Source organism: Pectinophora gossypiella, chromosome Z (genome assembly GCF_024362695.1).
Source record: "Pectinophora gossypiella chromosome Z, ilPecGoss1.1, whole genome shotgun sequence".
In the NCBI taxonomy this organism is placed as follows: Eukaryota; Metazoa; Arthropoda; class Insecta; order Lepidoptera; family Gelechiidae; genus Pectinophora; species Pectinophora gossypiella.
This window is the reverse complement of record NC_065433.1, coordinates 9,290,373-9,308,332: the sequence shown is the minus strand read 5'-3', so window position 1 is coordinate 9,308,332 and position 17,960 is coordinate 9,290,373. Positions and strand designations below refer to the sequence as shown.

Below are 17,960 nucleotides of genomic sequence, written 5' to 3'. Positions count from 1 at the left end.
TACAGGGTGCTAGTAACATCATAACGAAAACTTTGAGGGATGATTCAGACCAAGATTCTGATCTTCCGATAAATAAAAAAAAAATAAAAATAAAATAATTGTTTATTGTCATAGAAAAGATCGACACAAGATTGGGTGCTACAGCTAGGACACACAAATGCTACAGAAGTATAACCCTGCTACCTGAACTAGGAGACCTGTATCTCAGGGAGCAGTGTTCAGCAATTACATCTTTTATAACATCAGTTTAGGCAGACCATTTTTAAACTGAATTTATTTGACAATAAACTGTGCTTAAATAAGAACAAATAAACATGCATTTTGTATGTAAATTGGGTTTGTGTGTGTGTGTGTGTGTGTGTGTGTATGTGTATATATTAGTGTGTGTGTGTGTGTTTGTGTGTAACTGTGTGAGTGTTTGCGATAGCCCTACGACTTAAATGTTGTCTTGGGTTCAGAAACTGCTATCGTGCTATAAGCAGCTTCCACTAACGCATGTACGTGTGCAATTATGTTTTAAGGATTTGTGAAAAATAACAGGGCAACTGCGTTAGCAACAAAGCTAGGTTAAGATTTGTATGTAAAAGCAAATAACGCATTGGTCAAGTAAGCAGATTATGCAATGAATTTCAATAGTTCCTCAGTTTTAGAGTAGTTCAAATTAAGAATCCAATTTACGACTTTATGTTTAACTTCATATTTATTTAGATCCCTTAGACTTAGAATTTTATCGATTTTTCTATATAATAAGGAGCCCAAGACATAGAAATGATGTTCAGTGAATCCAGTTTTATGCGGGACAGCAGGCAAGGCATTCCTACGTTGTGATTTGTCAGATGGTGGCGTTATTTTATGCACGCGTAAGACTGAAATAAAGAACAGAAATTCAACTTGTTATCGACTTAGAATCATGGTCTGAATTATCCCCCTCAGTATTACGGTGTCACCAACACCCATATGTACTTGTATGGCTACCTGTAAGTAATTGTACTGGGTGTATTGTGATTATTGAGGGGGATAGTCTGAATTAATATCAAGTGGATTTTTTCATCGCAAAACTTTACAATTGAAAATAATAAAATAACAGCACAAAAAGACTTGAATTTTGCGACGGCAAATTCCACTTGATATCAACTCGGAATCATGGTCTGAACCATCCCTCAAAGTTTTCGTTACGATGTCACTAATGCCCTGTATATTTCGGTCATGTAAACATAAACTAAGTACTTACTTACTACACGATGGCGCTTGCTGCGCTTCCGGCCAAGTAATTAATGCCGTCTGCGGCAAATCTACAATAAGTCACGTCAAAAAAAAAGCTTACAGAACAGCGACGTTGGTGTAGACAACGACGTCGCCCTGTATCGACATTGTTCGTCGGTAAGCGTAGCAATAAATTTAATTTAATATTACTAATACTGTGGTGAGCTACCAGCGACGTAACGATATCACGATACGCCCAGCGCTATTTCGATGTGGTCAGGTCACTGACTGTAGGGCACATCAAAAAATATTACTCCCATCGATCGGCCCAGTTTTTAAATCGGCCTACGACATCTGTAAGTACTTTTATATTCATTCTAAGTAAGTACATAATAATATAGTAATATTATATAAAGAGGTAAATTTTGTGAGGTTACTGTTTATTTAACAATAAAGTCTTGAAAATATTCTTAAATAGAAATCTTATATAACTTTTTTTTTGAAGATTGACGTGAATATTTTTCTATAAGATAGGCTTAAACTTCTCGATGTATTTGCGCCAGCAATAAAATAGTCTGTGCATATGGATATATTATGTATACCTGTACAAATGAATACAAATCAATTGTCCGAATGGCAGTGGTAGGTATGTTGTACGTAGATGTTTATTGTGAAAATTGAAACAGGCGCTACGCAGGCGCGGGTCAATTGGTTATGAATTGCCACTATAACTGCTAAATATGTCTCTGTCTAGATAGATATCCATTGTCTATGTGTGTCAAATACTTATTTTATGACTGATTCCTTTTTATACACGAATAAGTAGGTAGTCAATACAAAACAGATGGTGAGTTGTAAAGGATTTTTTTTTCAAAATCGATTTTTCGCCAGCTGTAAGTCCATTTGTATGTAAGCGAGCTTGAACACCCAATACAAATTATGTAACTTATCTATCTCATGGGCCGATCGTTAAATTGGGCCGATTGAGATGTTCCTGGGCAGATCATGATGTACCGTAATTTCGTGATATGCCCGTTTGATACCCGCCATATTAATTCTGTATGGTAACCAAAGTACTACCACATAAAAATATTAGGTATTATAAGCTAAATAATTGTGAGCCTATATTTATTGTATACTTACTAATACTTAGTGATAAATAATTTTATTAATAATTACATTAAATTAAAAGAATAATTTTACTTAAAATCATACTATTAGTAATAATAATTTTAACAATAAAAAGATTATGTAATTAAAAAATAATTTATTTTATATCAATAACTTTATCTTATTTATTTTTATTTGTCACTTCAGAATAACTTTATTTATTGAATTATTAAATATTAATATCTGATCCTTTTGGGTACATAATTTTAATTAGTTCAAATAAAAATATATATTTATTAAATGTATATTCAATTAATATTTAAAAAATAAATTTAATCTAAAATTACTAATACTGTGGTGAGCTACCAGCGGCGAGAAACGATATTACGATAGGCCCAGCGATATTTCGATGTGGCCAAGTGACTGTAGGGCAAATCGACAAATAAATACCTATATATAGGTAGGTAGCAACATAATTATACGTAATGTGAACCAAATATCATGCAACCATTATTTTTATATATATGCTTCTGTCATTACATTGTATTTTAGAATAATTATGTACTCGAGTAATGAGAAAATAGGTAGATTATCACGTTAAAGCTGTACAACGCTATCTGAACGTAGCCTAGAAAGTCCTTTATTCTAGATATAATTCCGGGTTTTGTCAGACCGAAAACTAAAAAAAATGAGTAAGTAATGTGTTTCTAGAATATTTTCAAAACCTTATTGTTAAATAAACAGTAACCTCACTAAATTTACCTCTTTATATAATATTACTATAATATATCTAGGTATATTACGGCTACGTGAATTATTGTACATTTGCCGCATATGACATAAATTAACAAATGGAGGCAAATTATGGGCCAGACAAATGGAAGAAGGTTCTTGCTGAGGGCGCTCACCCGGAACTCTCAAAATTTAAGACTACAGGCCTGAAGGTGCCCAGCTGGGCGCCTACGCCCAGGTCGTCGTCTGAATGCATTATTATATTTGAAAGAATGAATCTACCCTAGTGGGCCGATAGCGATAAACGCTGAGTGAGAGAAATCGTCGACCACGGCGGCGGGGTCGGTATCGGGGTCCTGAAGTGTTTGTTGTTGCCAGCTGACTGGCCGCCTCGATGGATAGAGTGCTCGGGTCGTCAGGATCGTTTATTACTTCATTCAGGCACCGATACTGTTCATTAGTTACCGTCCTTCTTAAAAGGGATGTATTCGAAAGCCGCAGTTACTACGTTACGTTACGTTAGTTAAGATTTGGATGGTTCGGAGCAGAGTCTAAAAACGTTTAAGCTAATTTAAGCCATTGGGCAACAGTTGGGAGACCTAGGGCAACTCGAGATAGTTGACCTAGGTTGCAATAAGAAGTGCGACACTGTTGTATTATCAAAAAATGCTTGTAAACTTGTGCTAGAATACAATTTATACTTGCGTAGCTATAAAATTAGGTACCTACCTACCTAATTATTAATTTTGTAAAATAAATAAATTTTAGAGACACATATACACACTCTCACACAAACAAGCATGCCCAACGTTCTTTAACCTTCTCTTATTTCTAATAGGTACTTATAAAAAACTATCCCACCCTTTTTATTGTATACAGTCTATAATTCAAACTGTAACTTAAACATTATAAAATACCGAGCTACCTAATCAGGTATTTGGAGTGTGGAGACGTTGGTGATCAGTCTCTTATAAATAAATAAATAAATAAAAAATCGTTTATTAGCTACACAACATAATAGTAATAAGTTACATTTTGACTTATTTAACATATGTTTGTGGAGGCTGGAGCGTAAACTAGGTTACCCTGTACTATTATATGCTCCAGGCCTCCACCTCCAGAATAAATATGGACACTAGGGAGTATGTTTCTGCATAGAATAATTTAATTAAGTATGTTTAGTAAATTGAGTAATAAACGCGAAAAGAAAGAAAAAATAATATTAATAAAAAAAATCTGTTAGAATTTAAGTAAAATAGACTATACAGTAAAGTAAGTGTAAGTGTGTGTGTGTGTGTGTTAGTGTGTGTGCGAGTGTGTGTGATTGTGTTAACATGAGTGCGTTAGTGTATGTGTGTGGGTCTGTGAGTGTGAGTGTGTGTGTGTGTGTGTGAGCGAATGCATGTGCGCGGAGGGGCGATTTACCTAAGTTACCAATGCAGCCCTACGTCGAGTATGGACTTGGGATCGGAAAGGTATGAAGTACACTAGCCACTGCATTGGGTGAGTCAAACCAAGGTTTGTAGAAGTAATTCAACTTCATCATAGTTCATAGATAGTAACCAGGAAGTTACATTTTTTTTTACAGCGAATGTAATTTAATGGGTAAATATTATTATCTTTATTAAGTACACTTATTGTACAAATGAGAGCCCAAAAAACCATAGAAGTTATGAGAAAATTTAGTTTTATGCGGCTCAGTGGCACAAACAATATCAGATCGCCTTTTTGTTAAATGCATAGGATCGAAGGTTGTTTGGGCATGTTTCTTTAAAATTGCTTGAAGAACAAATAATTTACGGACCGATAAGTCTTGCCATTCATCATACAGTTGTGTAGTAGGGTGGAAATAAGACTGAAAGGAGGCAACTTTCAACACCGCACGTTGAGCAATTTCTGCACTTTTAAGGGTCGTTTTGTGAGTGCCTCCCCAAACAACGATACAATAGGAGATGATTGATTGACAGATTGCAAAATACACCATTCTAATAACTTCAGTGTCAGCTATATTTCGGAGATATTTGAAAAAATAAATAAGTTTTCTTACTCGTTTAGATAAACGCACTTTAAAGTTTAGATTGTGGTCAAGATGAATACCTAAGTATTTAATAGTGTCTATTTTTTGCAAAGGTTGTGCGCGATCAGATTGAATTCATCAGAAGCTTTAGCAAGGTTTTTTATTTTAAAGGACTGTATTTGGTCTTACACAGATGTTATAGTTATGCCTTTGTTATGTTGTTTGTTAAACTGTTTGTGTAGGAGAAAATAATGCTTTATTTTTGTTTATACTTAAACAAAAAGGTAAAACTTATATTTCCCCATTATTTTGTCTTCCGGCGTAAATATTACGAAATGATCCGAAGTTAACTTTTAAAGCTAAATTTGGGATCTTTGGTGATCGTGTGTAATATATAAACTGGTACATTACGGAAATACCTCCCCCAAAACATCCCTTTTCGGTTTTGCTATGTGTATGTATTGAGCTTAAAACGACTGGCACAACTAAGTCAATTTCATACGAATTACCTACGTACATAAAAAAAAAACGATATTTGAATCATTTCATTTTATTTCCTGGTGTAAGATTTGAGTATTGCCATAAAGATTACAGTGTGCGTTTGTACGCATTCACGTAGAGCTACGTAGAGCAGTTGTTTATTAGTGCAAGTGTGAGTACCATTAGTGCGTGATATGAGGGAATATATTCATGTAAAATCCTCCGCTGTCTCAGAACAGCTGTAAGACTCGCCTGATACGTTCGCGTCGCGGCGAACTTTCATGGCATACCGTCGCGTGGACTTAAAAGGCCTGTAAACGATTATTACCAACATGGGGATCAAGAAGAAGGAAGAAAAGTGAGTCGAATTTTAATGTAGCTGAGCGATATTTAAAAACAAGATTAACAATTTTCTATATACTTACGAGCGAATTATTATATTAAATTAGGGAGTGGAATTCTCTGTCTTCTTCTGTATTTCCGAATGCATATAACCCGGGTGCTTTCAAGGCCAGAGTGAAAAGGCACCTTCTGGGCTCCATCTTAGGCCTCGTCAATGCCTTGCGAGTCTGGGGTCAAGAGCAAACCCACCATAGGGAAAAAAAAATTAAACGTAGGTAATCCTACAACTACAGATATATGTGCCTAATTAGTATTGTAGGTGAACTAATAAACCAAAAGGTATCATTATATTTTAATAAGTTCCACTTCAAGCTATATTAAATTTTGATCGGTTACATACATCAATTACACTGTATTATCAGCAAAAATTAAAATTTTCTTCATATTTTTCTTACATGTTTTTTATTTATTTTTATTTAGGTTAGATATATAATTATATTGGTGCTAATTCCAGTCAATAACCCGACACATTAATTTACTCATTCTTCCTAAAATTAAGAGCTGTGAATCATCCGTCCCTTTCCTTTTCGACGGATATGAAAATGACGGATATAACTTAAAATAAAATTAGGCGGTGTCTGCAGGAATCGGGGCCAATATGTTAGTTAAATTTTATACTTCTTAAGTAAACAATATTACTGTTTATATGTGTCCGCTCTGTGTTAGTATTATTAGTATTACTTTATCGTACAAAATTATATAAATATTAGTCATAGGTATTAAATAAATACTTACTTAAGTTAACAAATAAAATATTATTCTATCCATCATGTCTGCTTCGCGTGTATTCTATGTAACATTTGAACGCTTTTTTGTGTTGTAATACGATTTTTTTTATTTACAGACCAAAGGAGCCCAAATTATCATATTTTGCCATCGTAAGTAATTGCCATTTTAAAGAACCACAATCTTATACTTACCATCATTTTATTTTAGTACCTAGGTACCTTGTGACAGAGGGAAGTAAATATCGATTCAACAAGTGTCGATGATTGATATCTTGCAATTAGTACTTTGCAAGTAGCTAGTATTCGAGCAGAAAAAAAAATTAAGAAAAAATCAGAATAACCACCTTAAATAAGTATTATTATTCAGTTTGTGTGTACCAGGTTCAGTACCAATATTAAAAATAATTAAATATTTTATTAGTCTGTGGTCAAACAAATTTATTAGTCGCACAGAGTAGAAAAGGAATTGGAAATATGATTCGTCGTAAGTAGTAAGAGTGCGGTGTGCTTTACAGGTTTGTGGTGAAGCGATGATTGAAACAATTTAACTTCTGTTATAAACACAGTAGGTACAATTTGTTTTACATTGAAACAATTGAACGATTTATGCAGATGAATTTGTTGAATACAGAATACTGCGACATGCAATCAAATATTATAGTTTCATTTCATTTCATATTACGATTATTACGTATTTAATTTTTAAATATACTTACTTAATCGGTTTTATTTTTACTCACACATACGTCATGGCTCATAATACAAGTAATAAAGAAAACACTGCAGCCCCTTTTGTTGTGTAGTCCTATCCATCATGGTTTTATTCGACGTGAATTATATAAGATTTTCTTTACAACTTAGCGGATGTTAGTAGTCAAATAGTACTTAATAATTGTATTTCTCTGTCTAGTTTCGGTATGCGACATGCCTGGAGTTGACGGCTACTATTTTTGGCGCCATCTTCGGCTTTCTAAGCGGCGGCGGCGTCTCGTACAACCTGGTGCAGTTTGGGGAGCTCAGCACAGCTTTCGTGGAGAGGACTACGTTCCATGACCAGATGTCTAGCTACCTGCCCCTCACGACCCTCTTCGGGGGAGGCCGGAGACTGTAAGTAATACCCATTCGAGGTTTTATGATGATTGGCTCGAGAATTTAAAGCAGAAAAGTCTTCGTCGTGCTTTACCGCCTCCTGCGGGCTCACGTTTTGGGTGCGATTCACGTGGCAAGAAATGCCGCGCAGTTATGGGCCTTATAGCCATCGTTGCCGTTGTGGGAACTCATAAGTGCTACAACAGTCATCGACTACAGATGTTGTAGCCAGTGATGATGAAGTTTGTAAGCTCTGTACCCATACACACACGCAGCCTATTAGGTACGATATCAGCGCGATGAGTCAAGATTCATCGCACGAATTATAATTAGGTAATTAGCTTGTTCATTTTAAAAATAAGTACAACAGATAGACATAAATAGACACAGTCCTTATGATACCAAGTCAGAGATGGTTTCAGGATAGGTGATGTGTCCATAACCCACATGAAACAATATCTCGACTTGGAATCACAGTCATTTTAAGGTTTTCCTGGTTTATTTACCTTACACCTAAACTAGCGTCAAATTAATTACAAATGTTACACCGATTTGGATGAAAATTAGCATATCAATAGATTGAAATCTAAGGAGTGGCTTGATGTACGTTCCGCGATATAACCGAAGGCCGAAGATGTCGCGGGCGACGACAGGTATCTATAGTAAACATTGAACCATCTGTAATTTTGTTTGCCAGTATAAACGCGACATACGAGGAGAACATGAAAGCCCTGGTGGAAGACGGCACGGCCATGGCCATCGGCATGTTCGTCAGCATCGGCGTCTCGCTGCTGTTCTGCGTGCTCTCCGTAGCACTCATCAGCTGGAGTGCTTTGAGACAGGTGAGTTTAGGTCATAGAAAAGGAACGACTTTATCTTATATTCTCTGGTCTGATGAAGGCAAAGAAAGACGCATCCACATTTGTGACATTTCATTGTAACAACGGTTCCGTAATCCAAATATTGTTAACATTGAAGATGGCTATAAGGTCATGATGTTAGCTCAAATCATTGTCATTACAAATGGCTAAGAATAAGGATCGCGTGCCATGTTCCCGTCTCAATAATGTCACGACGATTTTAATAGAGATGAAACAGAAAAGATAACTTACAATGATAAATTATGATGTTTTGAAACTATAAGTAATTACTTAGCCTGTGTGGTCTGTTACTAAGGCCATCTTCTTCTTTTCGTGTCGATGATAAAAAAGGCGTTTAAATACTTAGATAGTTTCCTCCCAGTATTTGGCAACGCAATGGCGTAGTCAGTAGCCTGCGTCAAGTCCTCTCGCGTGCAGGTGGAGGGCATGTTATTAGATGGTCCATCTTCTGGGGAACCGTTACGTACTCACACTCTAAGTTGGAATCACCTGTGTATCCCCACCTGAACAGGTTTTCCTTACTCCGGCCAACCGGAAATACCATCTTCTTATCTACTTACTACAAGGACCACTTAAAAGCTCTCAATTTAGGGGCTCGACTAACCCAATGATTTCACGCACCTATATACTACAACAAAGTCCTTCAACTCGAGCATGTTGGACAAGTAATTTGCAGGCATCAAGTAGATCATTTGTAGGTCAATATCTCCAATGATGATTGTCATTGATAGCGAGCGTGAAGCTGGAGCATAGTCTGCGCAAGCGCAACGGCAATTGTTTTAATTGACGGCCTTGCTGCTGATTGGTTTGTTGAGCTTCGCGCTGTCACCTTGTGTTTATATTACGAGACGGTATTAAATCAACCCCCAAATGACTTATTTTTAACCTTGCTCATCTGTCATCGTGATTTTAAGAATCTTTTCAATATTAGCTTCAATGCAGACCTGAGGCCTGGGGCCTTAGCCAAGTTGCAATGAATGAATCGGCTGACTGTGGATTGACATGTCTTTGTATCTACCTCATTATATCACTGCCACTGTCAATTAGAATAATCGTTTGGAACTTGGCTAATCCCCTTGTTCTAAGCTACACTTGCTAACATGTAACCTGCGCAAATGAACTAAACACTTGTCAAGGGATTATACGCACCTTCCTGCAAGGTGTTTCGGTCCGCGGGGGCTTAGTTATGTTAGCGAGTAGAAATAGTAACATTTCTATCTTGGCTAACCAACCGCAATGTAAAGAAAACACATAGAAAAATGAGCGGAACTGCTTCTTTCGGACTCCTCGACTCTCCACGTTCTAAATTTTGAAAATTTTCGGCTCATCTTTATATTTACCAGTGAAGTTTCAGAATTTATGTACGGTCACGTCTAAAAATAGATACCCTACCTAGTATCTTAGCTTACCGTAGGTGCTTTTAATTGAATATAAAATTAAATGAAAGATGTACGTATTCAGATCACGACAATCCGGAAGCTGTTCTTGCGGGCAGCCCTGCGTCAGGATATGGCCTGGTTCGACACCGACTCCGAATTCAACCTTGCTTCCAAAATGTCCGAGTAAGTATTCGAGTTAAGAGAGATGCATTCTAGTGAAGTGTCTGGGTAATCAGCAGCCTTTTACGTAGACTATTAATGTTATGTTTCCCACCTGTAGGACGTGTGACGTAGGTCCTACAGCTGAGAGCACCTCAATACTATAACCGAAGGGAGCGAGGGTCACGCTGCTCCAGTTCGCCGGGTTGGTAGTGCTTGGGCCTCTGACTTGGCTATATGGTCGTAAGGCCCAGATGCCTTTTAAAATCCAAATCCCATTGTTTAACTATTGTGTCTGGAAATCCGGGCGTTACGAGGATATACTAACATAATTTTATGAAAGAGTCCGTGACTCGTTTTGGCAAAATCGTTGTGTCTTCAGCCTTCTAAGTGTTGAGCTTTATTTCTCTTTCGTTACTTCTACCGTTTACCTCGACAAAGATTACATAGATTTTCATTTTCTTCGCCGATTCTGATCTTAAATATCATCCATATTAATAAAACGCGGGTAGATACTAATAGTTCGTTATGCGATAGCCGTATTTCTGACTACCGCAATTTGGCATTAGTCGTGAATTTACATTCATATGTTGTTTATTCATAGTAAAACTTTTCCAATGATCAGGGACATGATGAAGCTGAAAGACGGCATGGGCGAGAAGATATCGGTGGTGATGAATCTGATGGGAGCCGCCGTCTTGTGCTTGTGCCAGGCGTTCCCCCTGGGGTGGGAGCTCACCCTGGCCTGCGGGGTCGTCGTGCCATTCTCCATCGGCGCCTCTGTGCTACTCACCAACGTAAGTATTACATCATACTATCATATTGTGCTGCAGAGCCACAAACAATCAAATTATATATTCAAATTCAAATGTTTATTGTTCATAAATTGTATGTAACCAAGTGATATAAACAAATTTTACAAGTTCACACATTCTAACTAACTACAACTTACTCAAATGTAATTAAGTTGTAGCTTGTGAATGTGTAAACTTGTAAGTTTTGATAAACACAGCATAGCTCATTCATTGCCCGTATGAACCATCGTGTTAAAAAGGACTAAGGACTTATCGGTTTTTATGTCATGCGCAGGAAAATAGGTAATTACTTATATGCCTTACTTATATTTTACTTACTTGTGTGTTTTTATTCGCTCCCAGTCCTTAGAAGACAACGCAACATCAAATTTATGAAAAATATCGGATCGTAAGAACAATATTATACGTGTCTGACATGTACTTTTGTATTTCATTGCAGTATCAAACAAAGTCGTCGATTCGGGAGATGCAATCGTACAGCCAGGCAGGCAAGCAAGCTGAGGAGGTGTTGAAGTCAGTGAGGACGGTCGTGTCGTTCGGAGGAGAAAGCAAGGAGGTCGACAGGTAAGCATATTACGGAAACAAATTTTACGAAATAAAATTTTTTGTGATTTTTTAATTATTTTTAGTTTCATACGTTTGCGATGGAAAATCTACTTGATATTAACTCAGTATCACGGTCTGAATCATCCCCCTCAGTATTCGATACGATGTCACTAACAGCCTGTACCTACCTACAGCATATTCCTTGCAACTCGGTCAGTACATCTCTTCTTCTTTCGTGTGATTTCCAACATGACAGGGCATTATCCCTTTCAGCCTGAAGTACAATCAATAACGACTTGAGTCGGCCAGGGGACCACTGACAATGCCGTAAGCGTGGCCAATTATTGGTCAGCAAAAATATACCTAGTATCGATCGCCATCAACTCGCATAGAAGAAAAAGTCGTCCAGAACCAATTAATTTTAGTGTTGTATCAAAAATCAAGAGAACTTCTCTATGAGTTAAATGAATGACTGGCACTATTGCATTATCTTCAGCACCTAATGACTTATTTGATAAGTTTAATTCGTATTCTTCAAACAGATCCATCTTGAGTATTTTATTAATCTACCTCGTTATCTGAACAGCAAACAGATAATTGTTTGTAAAAAGGCTTCTTGACAAAAACCAATGGTGATTGACCGGAATTATAAAAACAACTTTTTGTGAGCCACAAATAATATTTATTTTCACTTTAGAACACGATTAATTACATGCAATCAATGAGATGCAAAAGGATTAATTTATAAAGACAAAATACGATCATTACGTTTGACAGCTATTTTGGAAGAGGCCGGGCCGAGACAACGCAACTCTATAGTTTTATAAAAATAAAGGTCTATGACAACTAGTGGTGTTGCCCACAATAAACCGATTATAATATGGTTGCATATTCAATAGTTTGCCGTTAATATATTGCATACTTGTAATATAACCTAGATTGAGACGGTACTTGTATTTTATTGGTAGTGTTATCAATGGACTATAATATTATGTCGTACACTCATACTGTTTGTCATCTTATGAATTACATATTGCCTCATAATTGCACAACGTGTTTAAGTCTCCTCGTGACGAATACTATACTACAGTACCTACTTGGTTATAAATTAATTACACTGAATGCTTTAGATGAATTTCACAATATTTCAGTTGATTTGTGTAAGCCTGTTTTGTAAAAGTCCTGATTTCGGTTCCCGGTTGGACAGGCATTTAGATATTTTTATTTGAAACTAGCTTTTGTCCGCGGCTTCACTCGCGTTAAATTCGGGGTAATAGTACCAAAATGTAGCTATCTACCCCAAAAACTGCGAAAAGTCCCATATAAAATTTCACCGTATTTTTGAAGGGGTTGGGGACAGATTTCCAAAAAAAAATATACATGTTTGTAACCAATTTTTAGCTTTCTACCTTGAAAATTGCGGAATGCTTATACAAACTTCCACCTCTTGTTTTAGGGAAGTGGAGGGTTAGAAAGAAACAAAAAATAGCCTATTCTCCATCACTTCAATCTCCACTTAAAAATCACGTCAATTCGCCGCTCCGTGCTGCCGTGAAAGACAAACAAACAGATAGACACACACATACACTATTACATTTATAATATTACTTAGTACGGATCTCTGAAACTATTTGTGCGCCATATCATTTAATGTTCTGTCGTAAGTTAAGAGATATTCGAAGATAGAGAGGAGTGTAGGAAAGAAGGGAGGCCTTTGCCCTACAGTGGGATGATGTAGGCTGATAATAATAAAAAGAAAAACGAACAGCACTATAGACATTGAATCCACATAATTTACAGTCCACATTATCCGAAAAACTAAACACATACACGAACCTAAAATATGAAAAATAGCACGGATGTGGAACCTTCATACAGTTACAATACTCGTAGTTCCCATGGTCATTTATATACTACTGGCGTAGTACGCAAACAGTTGCTTCACAATATCCAACTCCTTGACCTACCCCGACAAATCTATAGTGTTCTACACAATATTAACACATGCCTAATAGTCCGAAAATTCTTACAGACAGCTCGACCCATAACTTAACCCAAATTTTCAAATGAGTGATCACTTGGTCTAGGCCCGTGATCACTTGAAGGTACCGCTTTGAAGAGCCGAGATGGAATCAATCCCAGATATATACAAAATAATAATAATGCACATAAACGTGCATTTAAGTACCTACTTAGGGTCAATGACATGATCCTTTATAATGTTAAACTCTCATTCATTTCCCGGTGGGGGAAATATCACAAAAATTACTTTGTGATCTCTAGTTTGTTTAGGATATTACAGGCTGATCGCCTGATTGTCCGAAAGTAAGACGATCCGTGCTTCGGATGGCACGTTAAGCCGTTGGTCATGGTTAATGTAACGACTACTTACTTTCATGAGTCATGTCAGGGGCCTTTGGCAGATCAATAGTAACACTGACACCAGGGTTGATGAGGTTGGTAATCCACCTCTCAACCCACATGAGAGAAGAAGACGTCATTAAAAATCCAAGTCATAAATGGAGTACGCTCTCAACTCATACATCACAGTAGAGAAAGCCTTCCGAGGTACTAAAAAACATACGAGAATCTCTACGCCTCTCCGAGTCCCTCTCCTAGTGAAGGCGTTACCTCAGAGTATCGTAATAAATATTGTATTGTTATCAAACGCTTTCTACCACCAGAGATCAAAATACTCATTATCAGAGAGACTTCCTTCACCTTGAGAACTGATTATAAGTACATAGTAAAAACATCTGTAAAGTAAACGAGTATGGCTTTAATACTGTTTAAATGATAATGCAAGAGATTTTGATTACTATCTTAAAATCGTTACTGGGGTGAACCTTTAGCTTCCTTCTTTGTACCTAGTGGTAGAGGAGAACAGCAAAATAAAACTCGTGGAGCGGAGGAAGGATAAAAGCGGTATATAAAGCGAAGGTTGGTGGTAGGGCTGGCTGAAAAAGACCTCGAAGGACATACACTGATCAAATTGTCTCCAATTTGTCCTTAGAAAAGGTTCAGTACCATCTACTCTAATCCGGGGTGCGGGTATGAAACGATTGATGAATGTGGAGGAAGCAAGAGAAGTGCATCAGGATCGAAGTAAATGGAATTCCATAGTCTCTGCTTGCGCCGGTGGGAATAGGCGTGAGTTTATGTAGTTAGCTGGACTGCTGCCTAATATTAATTTGTATGATCAGGTATAGGAAACTCCTGGAGCCAGCTGAGCTGTATGGCCGCAAGCGGGGCCTGTACTCCGGGCTCGGTAACGGATTCAACTGGGTGCTGACATACTCTCTGAACGCCATCGGCCTGGTGTACGGCACACGGCTCATCCTCATCGACATGGAGAAACCCACCGACGAGAAGCGGTACCTCGTCGGCGTCGTCTTCAGTGTAAGTTTATGATGTCTTTGGCAGGTAAAAGGCTCCCGACGGCCCTATTACTCTAGGCATAGAGGCAGCCAATCAGCTCGCGATACTAAACACTTCAGGACCCCGATACTGACTCCGCCGGCGTGGTCGACAATTTCCATCAATCAGCGCTTATCGCTATCGACCCACTAGGGTCGATTAATTCTTTCAAATATTTTTCCTCTCAGAAGACGCCCTGAGCCGAGATTCGCGCCCCACTGGGCACTCTCAGGCCTGTTGTCTTAAACGTTATACCGGGTGAGAGCCTTCAGCGCTCCCCAGTCGTCCGCCCAAGTAGTTAAATGCCATCTGCGGCAAATCTACAATAAGTCACGTCAAAAAAAAGGTATTTCCTACAAACAGTTACTTAATGAAATTATAAACGTAGGGTACAACGCGTACTCCTTAAGCCTTACCGAGGCTGGTGATTCGTCATGAATAAAATGAACTTATGAATACCTCAGAATGACAATATAGTTACCTACTTACCAATGTATTAACTTAATTTAAGTACTTATATTTGTCCAACTAACTATATTTTCGGTCTTGCCTATTCAGACTATCGTCTAATTGTATCATTGTATACTTACTATAAAATTATTACCTGATATAGGTATATTATTATGTTATAGCATTATAATAAAAGGATTTATAGCATCGACAACATTAAACAAAGACGAGATACTTATCTTCAGATAAACAGCGCAATGTGTCTTTACACACATTTACACATACATCCGCGTGTTGGTTTTAATTACTACTATGTTAATACCATTAGTCTGGATGTTCACGTAATTTATCTATTAAGTAATTTGTTACTAATTAAAGACTTTGATTCTCGAATCCTCTCTCTCTCTCTCTATTTAAGAGCTGCGCTCTTGTCGGTGGAGTAACCGCCATTCCTCTGTTCTTCCCGCCAAAACCTTCACCTCCCGATACGACACGACCTGCACCTTCTCTTTTATTTGTTTCATAAATGTTATCCTAGGTCTACCCCTTCCTCTCTTCCCTTCAATTTTTCCTTCTATAATGTTTGTTATAAATGAATCGTGTCGTATCAGGTGGCCAATCATATTTCCTCTCCGGTTCTTTATAGTCTTCAATATGGTTCTCTTTTCTTCAACTCTTTTCTCTCTCTCTCTTTCTTTCTTTTCTTCTCTTTCTTCTCGAATCCTCACATCAGTGGCTCGAACTCTCTCCTCCTTTATAGTCTGCGCCACACTAAGCTAATGCACCATGTGTGAAGGTTATACTCGAACCCTGACGACTATACAGGGTATTAGTGACATCGTAACGAAAACTTTGAGGGATGATTCAGACCATGATTCTGAATAGATATCAAGTGGTAGCGAAAGTATGGAACTGAAAATAATTTAAAAAACATTAAAACTTTCATGATTTTTTTTTTGACAGGAAATTCCACTTGATATCAACTCAGAATCATGGTCTGAATCATCGCCCTCAGTATTCATTACGGTTACAGTATAGAATTTAAATATTAAAACACAAAAAGTCATGAATTTTGCGACGGAAAATTCCACTTGATATCAACTCGGAATGGTAGTTTAAATCAGCCCTCAAAGTTTTAGTTACGATGTCACTAACACCCTGTATTATATAGTCTAGATATACTTACGGCAACAACTTATTGTATCCTTCAGCTATCGGCCCGCTTCGGGCTACTTATTATCTTTATTTATTGTCATACTATATTGGGTTACTACACTGGACAGTCATGAGCCATATAATGTGTCCACACTAATGTGCAAACTCTGCCAAAACCTCGCCATCGGCTAGCAGCTCAGGGTTGGTTGTTATTACTAATAATTATTATAATAAAGTCTAACCAATCAAAATGTTACAGTATGTCTTACCACATTTCAGATTCTATTCAGCGTGTACATGGCGACTCAGTCCATCACACTGTGCGTGCCACACGCCGAGGTGTTCGCGTCAGCTAGAGGAGCCGCCACCAGCATCTTCAAGTTGATCGAGAGGGAGCCCGCCATCGACAGCTTCGAAGAAGGAGGAGTCATGCCTAGAAGAGTCATCGGAGACATCATGCTTGAGGACGTGCATTTCAGCTACCCGTCTCGGCCAGATATTAAGGTATTATTAACGTATCAGGTGAGTAATCATTATTCCAGTCCTGTCAGGGGCCTTTGGCGGCTCAGTTGTAACACTGACACCAGGGTTGGTAATAGGTAGGTAGCTAGCACGACGGTATAAGTTGTTGTAATGAACTGAAATAGACTCGATCCACTTTTTTCGCTCCTTAGAGATAAATTTTCTTATATTCCCTTCTTCTAAACCAAATCGGCGAATTTTTATACTTGTATATATATCAATTATTATTGTTGATCTTCAGGTATTGAAAGGGTTCACGCTGCACATAAAGCCAGGAGACTGTGTGGCACTGGTGGGCTCGTCAGGGTGCGGCAAGTCTACTATCCTGCAGCTGCTGCAGCGGTTGTATGACCCCATGGCCGGCTCAGTCAAGCTCGACGGCAAGGACGTTAAGAATCTCAACCTGAGCTGGCTGCGCTCGTGTCTCGGTATGTCCGCTTTACAAGCCGTTTTTAAGCTATTATATACTACGTAATATATGTAGTTGATTCAATAATAACCCATACTCAGGTCTGGTGTGGTGGGACATCAACCCAAACGATGGAAAAGAAATTCGAATGCAGCAACAACGGAGATTATTGGATAGATTATGTTAACCCGATGAATCTTATTAATGATTGTCTTATTTATGACTTATGAATCTGTCCTCTCCGTTAAGGACGATGATGTACTTATATGAAAATCTCCTTTACACCAGGTGTGGTGGGTCAAGAGCCGGTGCTGTTCCGAGGGTCAATCCACGAGAACATCGCCATCGGGTGTCCGGAGGCCACCAGGGAAGAAGTACAGCGAGTCGCAGATATAGCTTTTGCTCACGACTTCATCACTCGGTTGCCAAATGTAAGTTCATACATTTCTAATTTTATTGAATTACC

At 37.9% G+C, this 17,960-nt stretch overlaps 1 protein-coding gene across 1 annotated transcript in view; it reads left to right on the top strand.

Annotated features, from left to right (window-relative positions):
- Positions 1 to 5,783: 5,783 nt before the first annotated feature.
- LOC126379993 (multidrug resistance protein homolog 49-like) overlaps positions 5,784 to 17,960 on the top strand; it is a 26,071-nt gene continuing 13,894 nt past the window's right edge. Inside the window, exons 1-11 of the mRNA XM_050029039.1 lie at positions 5,784 to 5,900; positions 6,789 to 6,822; positions 7,583 to 7,779; positions 8,459 to 8,603; positions 10,104 to 10,204; positions 10,806 to 10,977; positions 11,435 to 11,559; positions 14,745 to 14,940; positions 16,843 to 17,067; positions 17,327 to 17,513; positions 17,783 to 17,925. Coding sequence (XP_049884996.1) covers positions 5,875 to 5,900; positions 6,789 to 6,822; positions 7,583 to 7,779; positions 8,459 to 8,603; positions 10,104 to 10,204; positions 10,806 to 10,977; positions 11,435 to 11,559; positions 14,745 to 14,940; positions 16,843 to 17,067; positions 17,327 to 17,513; positions 17,783 to 17,925 — 1,551 coding nt within the window. The 5' untranslated portion in view covers positions 5,784 to 5,874. The remainder of the gene's footprint in view (positions 5,901 to 6,788; positions 6,823 to 7,582; positions 7,780 to 8,458; positions 8,604 to 10,103; positions 10,205 to 10,805; positions 10,978 to 11,434; positions 11,560 to 14,744; positions 14,941 to 16,842; positions 17,068 to 17,326; positions 17,514 to 17,782; positions 17,926 to 17,960) is intronic.